Genomic DNA, 16,219 nt, shown 5'->3' on the forward strand with positions numbered 1-16,219 from the left:
CTTCTTGCATTGAAGAAACAAAAGCTTAAGAAAACACACAACAAATTCTTCCAATCACAACTTAAAAAAAGAAACATCTTTCGATGTTTATCAAATTGTTCGATTGTTGTATGTATCTTATTTCATCAAAAAGAAATTGATTCATAATCAAGTCTGTGTGCAAAAGGCTTACCAGTTTTAAGCAGGGGCATGGCTAGGGAGAGCAGTCTTTGAAACGACATCAAATGAAATTCCATTCTCTTGCAACCGCTCTTGGAGATCCGGACCGAAGACGATGCCAGGGGTATAAACTCCGCCCTTTGGCAGGTTTTCTCGTTGGCTCAAAACTATGAGAGCACATTGAACTAGACTTATCGGAGTTGTCACATAGCCAATCTCAGGTCCCATTACTCTCGTTATGATTTCCATGTCAGGTTTCGAGTTTCTTTCTGAAGCCAGGTTGCTGTCACTGAATCCGTATCCAACAAACCACATCTTAAATGATGCACTTCTCACCTCGTCCTCAGAGGGACCAGTCTTCCGGAACCACCCAAAGCTGAAAAATGAGGGAAATTTCAATAGAAGCCACCTCCCAAATGAAAATCTACACAACAGTCCAATGAAAACCCCAACTCCGAGGATTCGGTAGATGCCTAATAGGGATTTAGATGCTATTTTCACTCCAAAATGAGCTGGCTTCACTGATGACCAGTAGGCCTCCCTCTTTCCAATATGTTCAGGACTCTCATTGATCCCAGGGAGACCATGGGGGTTCTCCATCAGAGTAACAAGAGTCCTTCGAACAACTACAGCGTCTGCTGAGGGTAACTTTAAAGCCCTGAGACCAATCTTCTCCTGGTATTCGATAGTTGGTCCATTGGGAAGACGGGGACCAGGAATCTGCAACCGTAAAAGTAAGCGATTGTTATAAGACATTGCGAGAATCATCATCTACCAACTCTTAATTTTCAGTATTGAATATGCAAGATTTAACTGGTAAATCACATGATTAGAAATATAAAGAATCAGTTTGTTTAAATATAACATTTTATGATTCTTAATGAAAGAAACTATTCCAAAGATACAGCTATCATCATGGTTTGCGGGAGAGGTTTGAACAAGTCTAGATGCCCAAGCATCATATCAGCCTCGGGAACAAGGATTCCACGACCTATACTAGCAATAGATAAGAACGAAACAATGTATATTTTCTCACACCTGATGTGAGGTGAATAATATTGCAAAGTAGGCAAATAATACTGCAGCCACCAAGCCCAAGGTTTACTATCACCATCTTTAAGCCCTGCAGCCACCTAGTCTTACTTCTATTGCCACCAATCATGACTACCATATAGGGTAATTTGTTTGCTTGGCTTCATTTTCACCATCAGTCACAAGCCCATGTTTTAGTCATCAGTAGCACACTGCTATTATAGTCGATATATGTACAACTACACATGCTAGTAGCATCTCCTCTTGATCTAACCATAAAGCAAATCAGGTATTACTGAGAATCATAATGAAGTTGCTTGCACACTAGATACGGATGCAAATGGAACATTTTTGGGATTCACATTCCAACTTTGTGATGACCCGCAGAGACAGATATATCCAGGATATGTATAATCAAGAAAACATATATACCCTAAATCTAGTTGCTTGAAGCGACGACTGAGATTAAAAGTTAATTGTCCTTCAATTTTCAAACTAACAACCAAATAGAGCATTATATCGACGAAATACACAGCAACAAAACATGAAATTGCTTGAAGTAAGATGAGGTCAGAAACTAAATCAAGCAAGGGCACCATAGAATTCTTAAATATCTAGAAAATCCAAATAGCATTCTAATCCTGCAACAAACTAATGTCCCAGACAAACCATGAAACACTAGGATATCAACAACAAACAGAAATGTAGAGTGATCACTTACCACAGGCCTAGGTTTCTTGGGTCTGGAACGCCTCAACTGTTGCAACTTATCCATGTTCGCCACACCCAACACTGCTGATTCATATGTTGCAAAGTTCCCAACAATTCTTTTATCAGACTCCAAACTTACATATGCGGTAACATGGTTTGGCACAGCAGGAGCCACCCACTGCCTCGTATTGAACATAACCCCCATTTCAGCAGGAATCGAATCGAATCCGCATGCAGAAACAATCAATGAACCTGTCTCCATAGCCTTTTCATGGTATTTGGCCTCCATTTCTTCCATAAACTCAGGCTCTCCAGTTATATCCAAATAATCACACCTAACATAATGAACAAATAACAGCGTAAATAAATTGAATTACGTAGATATTCGTTGCTAGTTCAAAGTAAGAAATTGTGAGATTAATTGTAGGATAACTTAATAAAGTGATGAAAAACTTTAGCTGATAGTGAAGAGAATGCTTGCACTAAATAAAACTCATTATTTTAGAAATAAATCCTATAATAAAAGGCATAAAATAAAATAAAATTAACCTCTTCAGGCATAATTGACATAAAAGAACAAGGCAAACACATTCCAATACATTACCTAGATTATGTATAACTTTCAACTTTCAAGAAGTTGTACAAAAGGTACCTAAAATAAGTTATTTGCCATCAAGATTCATTAATTTCCACCATGCTCTTAAAATTATCAAGAATAAATCCCCATAAACAAGCTGAAATTTCATAGTTTTATTGCATATTAGCGCTCAAGAATCCTTAAAGAAACCCCGATTTCTACCATTTAACAACAAATCCAAAAATCCGAATACAGGAACAAGAATATGAAAAACATTCAAAAAGGGAAAAAGGGTACCCAGAAGAGGCACAAGCAGCAACAACAGGCTCACCATGGATCCTATAAGGTCCGACACAATTAAGCAAAAGCTTCGTCTGGTTACAAAGACTGGAAAGCGAAGGCAGGTCAGTAGTATCAGCAATGATAACACTAACATCATTAGGAGGAGAACTAGGATGGGCTGCCCATTGAAGAGTTTTAACAAGCTTTTCACGGCTACGGCCAGCAAGTGCTAAAGTTTTAAGAGGAGAAGATGGGGTGTTGAGAAACTTCAGAGCCTCTTTTACTACATATTTGCCAGTAAAACCTGAGGCTCCTAAGATGATTATGTCGTACAGAGGACGGGGATTTGGGGGTTGGGCTGTTTGCATGGTTTTAGGGGGTTTTTTCTGGTTTTCCCGGAAAATGAGGATGGAAGAGAAAAGGAGAGAAAATTTGACTGCAGAGGTTTTTTTACCTTTAAGTGGGTCGAGAGCTTTAGCGGTGCTTTGCTTCATTTCTTCCGCGTGTGTTACTTAATATATAAAATTGAAAATCGAGTTAATTGCACGGTTATAGAATTTGAGCTAAAAAATTGCAATATTTGTTTTTCTATTTAATATATAATTAATTTTAATTTTTTATGATATAAAAATAAATATTTTATATTTAAAATAATAAAAATAATTTAAATTTTTTTAAAATATTTATAAAAACACTTTAAAATTTTGTTAAATAATTTTAAAAAGTCATAAAATAAAATTTATTTTATTAAAATAAGTCTAAAATTAATATGAAAATCAATAATTAAATTGAATTAAATTATGATTAACAGTTTAAAAATTTTTAAAAGTTAACCCAATATCACCCTCATCACGAGTAAACTAGAGTGGATTACATTTAAATTTTTTTCACCTTTTTACAAAATACTCATTCAAGTAATTAGTTGGCCTTTGTGTAAAATTTCGTTATGTAATAGCCCGATTTTGGGTTTAGTGGGAACAGTAGTTTTTGGACCACAAATCCGACGAGGAAAAATGTAATGGCCTAAATTTTCAGAGGTGTTGGAACGATGATTCGAGATCACTAAATTCTACAAATGAGTTGAAAATATTATTAATTTAGTGAGTATAAATTAAATGTGAAGTTAGGAAATTTTTTTTAAATAGTGAATAGTGTACTAGAAATAAATATTAAAATAATTAGAATAAAAAACGAGGTATCGAGACCTTGGAGATTTTAAACCGAGCCAAAATATTTTTATAAATATTTATGGAGTGTTAAAAAGTTAGTATTAAAGTTTCGTTAAGAAATTTTAAAGTTCCGATAATTAATTGAACAAAAAGGACTAAATTGTAATAAATGAAAAATTGTGGGAAATGATTAAATAGTTTAAATGATAAAAGGAAGAGGGCTTAAAAGGTAAATAGACCCAAGGTCTATTTGGGCTGGACGGCAAAGGTACAAAATCAGCAAGAAAATAAGGAGAATTAAGGGCAAAATTGGAATATTACAAAATTTACTTAATAAAGCTAGGATTGAAGTGGAATTATCTAGATTTCTCTTTATTTTTCTGCATTCTCATCAGCTAAAACACCATAGAAGGGTTTCCTTAAGCTGGTTCTTCATATTTTTACTGCAAGTAAGTTCAATTCTTGATTATTTCTTGAATTTTTTTGTATTTTTGAGACTTTTACAACTAGGCCCACTTGTTGAATTCATTAGTTTTTGATTCTATGAAAGAAGTTGAAAGTTGCTATGAATACATGCTGGAAGTATATGATGATTTAGCATGGAATTAGAGCTTTAAATTGTTCATATGCTGATTTTATTGAAAGAATTGAATAGAACGTGAATGTTTGGGACCTAATAGTAAAAGAGTTTGAAGTTAGGGTTTTATGTGAAAATTCTGAATTTCAATAGTTGTGAAATAACTTATAATGTCTAGGTAAAATACTAATTGAGAAAAATTAGCTTAATTGAGGGGTTAATTGAGCAAGGACTGAATTGTATGAATTGTGAAATTTGGGGCAAAATGGAAATCAACATTTTGCACTAAAACAGTTTTAGACAGCAGCAGTGGTTTAACTTTGAAAAATCACCAAAAATTGTGGGAATTGAATTAGAGGGTGAATAAAATATGAAATTAAATCTTATTGAGTCTAGTTTCTCATAGAAGAAACAGTGTAAGTAATGAAATTGTAAATTATGAGATATAATAAATTTTGTGAGACAATGTCAGAATGATTTCGGGTTCCCCTGTTCTGACTTTGGAAAATCATCAAAAATTGAAGAAAAATAATTATGAGTTATAATTTATATGCTTAGAATACTTAATGAGTATATTTTCAAAGGAAACAAATGGAAACATCATCCAAATTCTGTACAATTAGATAATTCATTTTTAGTGAAGAGTGGTCGAAACTATCAGACAGCGGAACAGGAGAAACTTTAAGAATAAACTGTACTATTTGGCTGAACCAAAAATTCTGAAATTTTTATGGTAAGAAGATATGTGAGTCTAGTTTCAAGAAAAATTAACGGATCTTAATTTGAAGCTTTGTAACTCCAGATAAAAATAATTTAGTAACTCTGACTCGGATAAACAACTTTGAATATACATGTGAGTGAATAGTGAAATTATAGTTAATGTTGTTTAAGTGTGTTATACACATTAAGGATGTAGAATGGAGAGGAGGAGGAGAAAATTGGGAAATTTATGAATGATTTGTGTATAATTGGTCATATGCTTGATTATAATTGATAAACGATGAAATACAAATGATGCTTATATTTGTGCATTATTGGTCATGGTTTAAGCTCATGTGTGAAAATAAAGTTTCATAATATGTGTGCCTGGTATATTCGGTATATGATTTGGCATGAAATAATGTCATGAATGGTTTATGAATTAACACATGTTGGTAAGCGTGATACATGAATAAATGTTGTGCTCATCCATGCTTATAATGCTTATGCTATATGTGTATTTGGCTAACATATTTGGTGTACATGCTTAGGCTTTGGCCAAGTAGTGGCTAGATTATGCCACGTTAAATTTATAAGTTATGCATTGAAATAGTAAGTGCCTAATTGAAAATATGCTTGTGATCATGAAAAGGGTGGTAAGGTTTAAATTATGTAATCTCTAGTGAAATGGTTTAACATGTGGTTAGTTCAAAAAAGAGTTATGTTTAAATACACTAGCTTGCGGCTATGGTTGAATGATATGTTTATATCTTGTGTTATGTGCATAGGAAACAAGTGTGGAAAGGTAATGGAATAGTAAGTTCATATGGCTGAAATTTAATGATTAAATGTTAATTTCATGAATTATATAGTATATGATGATATATAGTTGTTGATGGATTGAGAATAAAATAACAATACGAAAAACTGAATAAATGATCAAATTGAGCGAAACGTCGGATTTAAGTACTTCTAATCAGTGACAAGTGATAAGTGGTAGCTTTAGCTACACTTATCTGATTAGTGACAAGTGACAAGTGATAAGTGGTAGCTTTAGCTACACTTATCTGATCAGGGACAAGTGACAAGTGATAAATGTGATCCTTGTAAAATCGTGGCAGTGCTATGGCTTCGGAAAGTGATAAGTGATCATATGCAAGACCATAGTTATACTATGGCAAAGTGGAAGTGAAGTACTCAATTTTCCATAACCGTTCCCTAATTTGATTAAGGATGGTAAGTGACAAATGGGCCCAAAAAAATTAAAGTAAATGGATAAGTGGTAGTGTATTTATACCAGGATGATGTTGTTATTTAAGCTAAAGTGATATTTTCATTGCAAAATTGAGAATTTCATAAATGTGTTAATGAATGGTATAATCGATAAACGTTGAGTTAAATGGTAAATACGTATTAGTGTTGAACTTAATGGCATTGAATTGTACGTGAATTAAATGGAAATTGCTAGTGATATGATTTAAATATGCTCAGTGATATGATTTAAATTGTGAGCATGAGAAATTGCGAATTGAATGAAATGAAAATGAAGCATTGAATTGCATGAGTATGTATCGGGTCTCGTAGACCCTATTTATTATGATTATAATATTTTGAGGATATATTGTGAAGAGTTATAAAAGCATGTTAATAATTTTGAAAGGTTAATTTAGATGTAATTTTATAACTCGGTTAAATACGTTTACAAGTGTATGTGTTCTGATAATGCCTCGTACCCTATTCCGGTGTTGAATACGGGTAAGGGGTGTTACATGTTAAACTACTTTCATAATGCTCATTTTATAAATAATTTTATTAAATGCTAGATTACAAAATGGCTTAATCATGATTTGATGTTTGAATTATACTCTCTTTTTTTTCTCATGATACTACCTATTTTTTTGAGACATAATTATGTACTTTAAATATCCATGTGATTTTAGTTCAATTATAAACTTTTGAAAGGAATTTTTCACGTAAATATTTATATCGCAATTTCAAAAATGAAATTTAAAGGGATTAAATAGGAAATGGTACTCTGAATCATAAAACTATAATGAAATATACGATCAACCAACACTTATCTAATTTGAAAGAGTCTAGAACATTTCGAGATCCTGATGCATATAGATACAAATGGTCAAATAGAAGCAAGAATTTTTAGGAGCATTTGGAACATTTCATTTCTGAGCAGAAGAGTCGTTTTCAAGTAGTTCAATTATAAACTTTTTGAAAGGAATTTTTCACGTAAATATTTGTATCGCAATTTCGAATATGGAATTTAAAGGGATCAAATAGGAAATGGTACTCTGAATCATAGAACTATAATAAAATATACGATCAACCAACACTTATCTAATTTGAAAGAGTCCTAGAACATTTTGATTTAATGACTAAGATCATTTTGGTTCTTATTATTCTTGTTATATTACAATTTTAAAAATAAAATAAAAATATTTTTAATGCTATTTATTAGTATAATTAGTGTAAAATGATATTTTTCTATTTGAAATATTTAATATAATTAAAATATATTAATTTATCACAATTCAAATAATATAAAATAAAATAATTTTAAATAATAATTAAAGCATGTTTAACATATTTAACATGAAATATACTTTATATAATTAATGCAAAATAACATAATTCAAAATAATAATTAATTAACATAATTAACTCAAATTAATTAAGTGATAATTAATATTTTTAATAATATGATAAAAATAAAAGATATTTTCTCGATTCAAAAGTTTTATATATACTCGTACTTTTATATAGATGATAGATACTACACTATTAATATTTATATTATATTAAAATCTTAGACTAAATTAAAGTCATGAGGTAAAGCTCAATACCAAAACAATTAAAGAAAATAAATAAAGCAAATTTTAAAAAATTACTTTAATTTGTTAAGGAAAAACTTTAAAAACTTTTAAGATTTTCTTTTCTCATCCTCTCATGCAGATTATTTATATTTTCCTTTTAAATTAATCCAATATTTTTCTTAATTTATTTTATATTTATATACTTTTCTTTAGTTGATAATAATTAATTAATTAATTTTCTTTTACAATTTTTTATTTTTCACTAATTTTTGTTTTATATTTTTCCAGTGCACTTAGTGTTGTAACTTTTAGTTGGCTAATTGTTCCAACTTTAATGTTGTAATTATTGTTGGAATAAATAACTTCGTTTACGTTGTTCAAGATTAGGCAAAATAAAGTAAATAAGAATATAATTAACACACAATATTTGTTAACGCAATTTAGATTTATCAGTCCTACTTTACAGAATCTCGTTTAAAGAATGATCTTTATTCTATAATTCGTCCGATATAACTATTGGCTAAAGTTCAAACAACTCTTACATCAATGGATATTTGCAACCTCGATATTGCTCAAAATACCTCACAATAGAATCAATAAAACTCTTGAAGAAATCACACGAAATAGTAAACTAAAGCCCAAAAAGTTGATCGAAGACACTGCAAAAGCTCTATCCAAGTGATGCCACAAGTAACTTATTTATTGACTGATACAAGATTTCATATTTTCACGTCAGTCATTCTAAAATTAAAACAAATTATCTGTTAGTAAGAATCATTCTTATTTTGATTTTAAATAATACGTGAAAGTACACAATTTTATTATTTAACGGTGAAGTGATAAAATTAATAAAAATTAACGGTAACAAAATAACAACCATTGATGGGGTAGTTTATTTTTCAAAAATTAATTCATATGGGTCTATATATTCGTTAATGGATTTAGCACCAATAAAGATCCATTTTCGAAATTATTTATGGAAATAGATTTTTTTTAAAAATAATAACGGGTATAGACCGAAAATTCAAAAACGCATTGACGTAAACGTATTTTCAAGGGATATCCTAGAAAAGTACTTCCACGTGCTTTTTTAGGATATCCCCTGAAAACGCCATTATTATTTTTGAAAATAGCCCATTTCCATAAATAATTTCGGAAATGGGCCTTTATTGATACTAAACCATTCGTTAATCAGGGACAATCGCTTCTCAGTTATTCTACATGTAAGCATGATTCTTTTCTTACTTAAAATTCCTTCAATTCTCCAGAAAACCAACGCAATCCCCTCTTTTAATTCTCGATGTTTATTCCTTTATCATTCAACTAGCCATAAAGTAGAAAATTTTGCTTCTTTATTGGAGAATTGTAAAGATTTTGTTTCTTTGAGAAAGCTCCATGCTTGTATTTTCACTAATGGGATTTGTCAAAGTACATTTATAAGCTCAAAACTTCTAACTTGCTATCAAAAGTTTGGATCCTCACTTGAATCAAGATGGGTATTTGATGGAATTATCAAGAGCAATATCTTTCTTCGGAATTCAGTTCTCGTTGGATGTTTTAGAAGTGGTCAATATGGTGAAGTTCTTAGGCTGTATTTGAAATTGAAGCAAAAAAAGATTGGTTTCGATTGCTCAGCTATTACTTTTACTTTGAAGAGTTGTGCTGAATTGGGTAGTTTTGGATTTGGAAAAGGAGTTCATCTTGATGTTTTAAAGTTTGGGTTAAGTAAAGATGGATTTGTGGGTTCTTCACTTATATGTTTGTATTCAAAGAATGGAGATATGGTTGGTGCTTCCAAAGTGTTCGATGAAATAACTGAAAGAGATGTTGTTGTATACACTTCGATGATAACTGGCTACGCACTAGTTGGCGGTCATATTACTTACAAGGCGTTTGAATTTGCTCGTCTCATGCAGAAGGAGGGGATCGATCCTAACAGGGTGACAATGGTGAGTTTACTGCAGGCAGCAGCCGAGTTGGAAGCACTGGAAGAAGGCAGGTCGATCCATGGATATGCTATTAGAAGAGGGATTGGTTGTTCAGATGAAGTATTTGAGACAAGTCTCATGGATATGTATATTAAATGCAAGGTCCCAACAATGGCGGCATGCATTTTTGGTAGAATGAAGATGAAGACCATTGGTTCTTGGAATGCTATGATAACTGGATATCTTAATATGGGGCAGCCATTGGAAGCATTGGGACATTTTTGTAAGATGGTACATGAAAATGTTTTCCCAGATTTGATTAGCTTAGCCAATGGGATTTTGTGTTGTGCTGATTTGAAGTATTTGCAAGAAGGAAAGGCTATTCAAGGTCGCATTATTCGGATAGGTTACGAGCTTGATCTCATAGCTACCACTGCTTTGGTTGATATGTATTCCAAGTGCAATGATCTTACCCGGGCTAGGAAGTTATTCGATGTAGTGGAGAAAAGAGATGTGATTTTATACAATGTCATGATGGCAGGTTATCTCCAAAATGGATTTGCTACCGAAACCGTGGACCTTTTTATTGAAATGGTTGGTTCCGGTCTCAAACCGAACCTAGGTTCTATCCTGAATGTACTTTCAGCATTGTCAGAGATGAAGAACGTAAGAGGAGGAAGGAGTGTTCATGGTTACATTTTGAAACATGAATTTCGTATGAATACCGAAGTTGCCAATCAAATTGTCTACATGTATGCTAGATGCAGTTATATTTATGATGCAAGGCAAGTCTTCAATGGGATACGATATAAGGACTTGATTTCATGGACGTCAATGATGATGGGTTATATCTACCATGCCAACCCCGAAGAAGCCATTCTATTGTTCCGAATGATGAAAAGAGAAAAACTCGACCATGATTCTGTCACTCTGATAAGTTTACTCCAGGCATTCTTGAAGCTTGGACATCTAAGTCTAGCAAAGGAAGTTCACTGTCATTCATATCGAACTCGACTAGATCACGAAACACTAGTAATAAACTCCCTGATAACTACTTATGCCAAGTTGGGAAATCTAAATATGGCAAGAAATTTATTTGAGCACACCAATAGAGGGTGTGTGACATCATGGAACACAATGATTGCAGCATATGGGATGCATGGAAACTGCAAAGAAGTTCTCCGGCTATTTGACCGAATGCGAAGCGAGATGATCAAACCTGATGACATGACCTTCACATCGATACTTACTGCTTGCAGTCACTCTGGCATGGTGGAAGAGGGTCTGCGAGTATTTAACTGCATGAGAGAAGACTATTGCATAATACCCTGTGAAGCACATTACGGATGCATAATAGATTTATTAAGCCGAGCAGGACGTCTCGAAGAAGCATACGAATTGCTTAAATTACTGCCAGCTAGACAAAGTGCATCAGCAATGGCTGCCATGTTGGCTGCTTGCAGAATCCATGGAAACACTGAACTGGGGGAGGTTATTGGGCACTGGCTTTTAGATTTAGAACCAGAAAGGCCAAGTGTATATAATTTAGTGTCAAATTTATATGCAGAAAGTGGAAAATGGGATGAAGCAGCCAGAACAAGGAACATGGCAAAGATGAGGGGTTTGAAGAAGGCTGCTGGATATAGTCAGATAGAACTAAATCCGAGAGCTTCGACGATGTAAATATCCCTGGGACTGGATTCCCGTCGTTGTTTGATTCATTCTTAAGACATTATGTTTAGCAGGGATAGATAGAGATGATTTTGACAATGTTTCTAACCATTCCAGGGTATGAAAAACAAAGGGATGACTGTACAAATGAGAGTGATAATCAGACTTTTGTTGTCTGCAACACACATTTATATTGCCATCACCTACGTATTTCCATGCGCATTATATTCATTAAGGCTAATGTGGTGCGACATGTAGGGGAATTTCCCCTTGAGAGTCGCCGACCATGGGATCAAATAATCTTAGTTGGACTTGAATCCTTCTAATTTAATTAATTAATGTACTCCAAATAAGAATACAACCCTTGTATATGTTCCTGTAAATATATGTTGTTATAGTCGAAATTAAAGTTGGGAAAACTCTGTCAACCAAAATTTTATTTGATTAATTTTCTTGTACTAAAATATTTTTTATCTTATTTTTAGTTTTGATTCTAGTGAGAATTATAATTGCAATCATATAGGGATTTCTGTTTGGATATACATATAAGGATTTCAACTTTCACTCTTTGAGAAATCTTTATTTCCATCTTACGTTCGATTCCTTAGATTAAAGTCCACTCTATAAACATTCGAGATTTTAAAAATAGTAAGAAGATCATTTTGTACTTTGGACTTTAGTTTGAGTTGATCAAAAAATTTGAGCATCTCCTAGCCCCCTTTCTGAATAGACAGTTCCTGAGTCTCGAAATTTTAAAATTTTTAGCTTTCTTGCAATGCAATTTGGCGAAAGAAAGACTTGACCTAGTTTCACTATAATAGAATTTGTTTCAATTAGGACTAGGAAGAAACATGCCAATAATTAGCATGGTTCGCCCTTAGGTGTGCACAATTATTTTTCTTTTAATAAAATTACTTATAGATATTTTCTTTATGGCTCAACTTTAATTAGATTTTTTTTTATTTTTATCACTCTTAAGTTTTAGTCATTAATGTTATTAGGTTATAATATTTTTGTCACTCATCCGTTAACAACATTGATAGAAAGGTGATGTGGTAAGTTAAATTTGCCACATAAGCACTAGCTATCCGCCTCTTGAGAGTTGGCTTCACCTTCTTACTCTAACGTCGAATCAGTGATAGGAAACCACCAAAATGCTCTTCTTGTCCTTCTCTACCATTTTACTAGTTTAAATTCTCTTGAAAATGGCTAGGAAATGCCAAACTAACCTTGGACCTATCTAATCTGGCTATCAAAATGTTCTTGTTTCAAACACTGTTATTCTCCTAATCAACAACTACCATTCCACTGTTGGGTTCACTGTGAAACTTCCAAAAGGGTGCCAAACTTGTGGTAGTCGTTAAACTTTGCTTTCTTCTTTTTTTTTCTTTCTATTTTATTATTGTTTTTGTTGAAGCAATGGTCAGCATGCAGCGACCAAGACTGTCGAGGGCACTACATGCAGAAGCTGCTAGTTCATCAAGCCAGCAAGCTGTTTTTTACTTATTTTGTATTTTTAAGTTAATGTAATGTAACTTAGTTGTATTTCAACTATGTTAGGTTTATGTTTGATGTAAAACTGATGGTGATTGAGCTGATTAATCAGCTTTGTTGATTTGTACAAGTTAATTAGCTCAAGTTACTAAGTTTGTTAGTGGTAGTAGGTAGTGTTTAGGTTAACCTACTGTTTTGTCAAGTTGTAAGCTTGTTTATGTATTGGCTTTATGCCATTTTCAGTTTTTTGAATGAATTCAACAAGTTTTCATCCATATGCTCTCTATTTTAGCTTTGCTTCAAAATCTGTTTTGTTTTTCTACTTTGTTTCTTCTGCAAGTCACGATTCTCGCTCGACAAGCTTCTTGTTGAACTTGCTGTTTGTTGCTCTCGGCTCCAACAATTGGTATCTAGAGCCATATTCTTAGAGGACCTGTTGTAGTTCAGTAACAAAACCATGGCATCATCAGGTTTTTCACCAGCTTCACCACCTGTCTTCAATGGAGAGGGCTTCAACATTTGGGCAGTTAAGATGAGGACTTACCTGCAGGCATTCGACCTATGGGAAGTTGTTAACTCAGATGCTGAGCCAGCACCTCTTCGAGCTAATCCAACAGTTGCTCAAATAAGGTAACACACTGATGAAAGAACAAAAAGGCACAAGGCCATGTCATGCATACAGAATTGTGTGACAGATGTGATCTTCATGAGGATCATGGCCTGTGAAACACCAAAGGAGGCTTGGGACAAATTGAAAGAAGAATTTCAGGGGATTGAGAGAACAAGGCAACAACAGCTGCTCAACTTGAGAAGGGATTTTGAAAATCTCAAAATGAAAGAGGAAGAAACAGTCAAGCAGTATTCAGATCGAATTATGGCTGTTGTAAACAGTATAAGGCTCCTTGGAGAGCAATTCAGTGAAGCTAGAATAGTTGAGAAGGTCATGACCACTCTACCAGAGAGGTATGAAGCTAAAATTTCATCCCTCGAAGACTCAAGGGACTTGACAACTATCTCCTTAACTGAGCTAATCAATGCCTTGTATGCACAAGAGCAAAGAAGAGCCAGCAGACAAGAGGAGCACTAGGAAAGGGCTTTTCAAGCCAAAGTAAAAGAAGCCTCGAGCATCAAAGCTCACAAAGGCAAGAAGTTCTGGAAAAACAGGCCTAAGCCCGATGCTGCTAAGAGCAGTGACCAACTCTGCAGACATTGTAAAAAAGCTGGTCATCCAGAAGATAGATGCTGGTTTAGACCAGATGCAGTATGCCAACACTGCAAGAAAAAGGGCCATGTTAAGAAGGTTTGCAAGAACAGAAGCAAACCAAGGCAGATTCAATTTCAGCAACAAAAGGCAAAAGCTAGAGTGGCTGAAGAAAGCAGTGATCAAGAAGAACAGGTTTTTGTTGTGTCATGTGCAGCAAATCAGAAGAAGGGTTCAAAGGGCTGGCTTCTAGACAGTGGTTGCACAAACCACATGTCACCAGATGAAACTATTTTCAAAACCTTGGATAGAACCTGCAAAACCAATGTGAAAATAGGAAATGGTCAGTTCATAAATGCTGAAGGAAGAGGAGATGTGCTGATCTATACTCCAACAGGTGCCAAAATCATTTCAAATGTACTCTTGGTACCTGAAATTGATAGGAACCTTCTCAGTATAACTCAACTACTTGAGAAAGGTTACTCAGTTGTGTTCAAGGAGAAAGAATGCCAAATTTTTTCATCCAAGTGGATCAAACCTCATAACAGTCACCATGACTGACAAATGTTTTGAAGTTGACTGGCCAAATGACTTGCACTTAGCCTGCATAGCCTCCACTGATGACTCTAGACTCTGGCACCAGAGGCTTGGACATGCAAGCTACAAATCCATAGCTCGAATGGCCAATGAAGGACTTGCTAAAAACTTCATCGATTCAGTAAAGAATGATGAGCTTTGTGAAATATGTCAACAAGGAAAATTGGCAAGATTGCCATTTTCTACAAGCACAACATGGAGAGCATCTGAGAAGCTTCAACTTGTGCACACTAATGTGTGTGGACCAATGAAGACTGACTCTCTCAAAGGAAACAGGTACTTTATTCTCTTTGTTGATGATTATACAAGATACTGCTGGATTTATTTCCTAAAACAGAAATCAGAAGTTGCATCTGTGTTCTTGAAGTATAAAGTTGCTGTAGAAACCGAGTCTGGTTGCAAACTTAAAAAACTGAGGTCAAATAATGGAACTGAGTATACCTCAGCTCAGTTCCAAGCCTACTGTGAAGAAGCAGGCATCAAACACCAGCTGACTAATGTGTATACACCCCAACAGAATGGGGTCAGTGAAAGGAAAAACAGAAGCTTGATGAATATGGCAAGATGCCTTCTGTTTGAGAAGAATTTACCCAAAACTCGTGGTCAAGCGATTATCTGAAGTTTACCTCCAAAACAGGCTCCCAACCAAGGCTCTAGCTCAGAAGACTCCATTTGAAGCCTGGTTTGGGTTCAAGCCATCTCTGGCTCATCTCAGAACATTTGGTTGCCTATGCTACACTCAAGTTCCAGCTAAGAAGAGAAGCAAGCTAGATAAAAGGGCTCAAACAGGGATCCTAATCGGCTATAGTATGGTTAAAAAGGGCTATAGAATCCTAGAACCTACTACAAACAAGATACTGGTAAGCAGAGATGTTGTGTTCAATGAAAAGGATCTTTGGAATTGGGAGAAGGTGAACGAGGCGATGGCGAAGACACGGCATTTGACCAACCTGAAACTGATCAAAACACATCTGAAATGGATATAGATGATGTTCCAGTTAGAGGCACTCGATCATTGACTGATGTCTATGAAAGAGCACAAGTGGCCATTGCTGAACCAAATTGTTTTGAAGAGGCAGAAAGCCAGGAGGGCTGGAAACAAGCAATGATTGGAGAAATCAAAATGATTGAAAAGAATCAGACCTGGAGTCTGGTTGAAAAACCAACAAATAGGAAGATTATTGGTGTAAAGTGGGTCTATCGAGTCAAAAACAATGCTGATGGTAGCCTAAACAAGTTAAAGGCTAGATTGGTTGTGAAAGGCTTTAGTCAGAGGTATGGATCAGACTATCTG

General features: G+C 34.2%; 2 protein-coding genes across 2 annotated transcripts; one reads left to right on the forward strand and one right to left on the reverse strand.

Moving 5' to 3' along the window:
- Positions 1–25: 25 nt before the first annotated feature.
- Positions 26–3,247, reverse strand: LOC105780089 (probable mitochondrial saccharopine dehydrogenase-like oxidoreductase At5g39410). The gene is made up of 3 exons (XM_012604205.2): positions 2,777–3,247; positions 1,913–2,237; positions 26–879 (listed from the first exon to the last, which is right to left on the reverse strand). The coding sequence occupies exons 1-3, from the start codon at positions 3,127–3,129 to the stop codon at positions 178–180; spliced, it is 1,380 nt and encodes a 459-aa protein (XP_012459659.2). The 5' UTR covers positions 3,130–3,247; the 3' UTR covers positions 26–177.
- A 5,985-nt stretch (positions 3,248–9,232) lies between these two features.
- LOC105780945 (pentatricopeptide repeat-containing protein At2g03380, mitochondrial) lies at positions 9,233–11,818 on the forward strand. Its single transcript, XM_012605484.2, has one exon. The coding sequence runs from the start codon at positions 9,264–9,266 to the stop codon at positions 11,643–11,645; it is 2,382 nt and encodes a 793-aa protein (XP_012460938.1). The 5' UTR covers positions 9,233–9,263; the 3' UTR covers positions 11,646–11,818.
- Positions 11,819–16,219: the final 4,401 nt, after the last annotated feature.

This window comes from Gossypium raimondii, chromosome 4 (assembly GCF_025698545.1).
Source record: "Gossypium raimondii isolate GPD5lz chromosome 4, ASM2569854v1, whole genome shotgun sequence".
In the NCBI taxonomy this organism is placed as follows: Eukaryota; Viridiplantae; Streptophyta; class Magnoliopsida; order Malvales; family Malvaceae; genus Gossypium; species Gossypium raimondii.

Bases quoted from the DNA above. Each gene is read 5' to 3' on its own strand.
- LOC105780089 (XM_012604205.2), bottom strand. From the start codon at position 3,129: ATGCAAACAGCCCAACCCCCAAATCCCCGTCCTCTGTACGACATAATC. The intron at 2,238-2,776 runs GTACCCTTTTTC...TCATTATGTTAG, and splicing joins GCTGCTTGTGCCTCTTCTGG to GTGTGATTATTTGGATATAA. The intron at 880-1,912 runs GTAAGTGATCAC...TTACGGTTGCAG, and splicing joins CCAAGAAACCTAGGCCTGTG to ATTCCTGGTCCCCGTCTTCC.
- LOC105780945 (XM_012605484.2), top strand. From the start codon at position 9,264: ATGATTCTTTTCTTACTTAAAATTCCTTCAATTCTCCAGAAAACCAAC.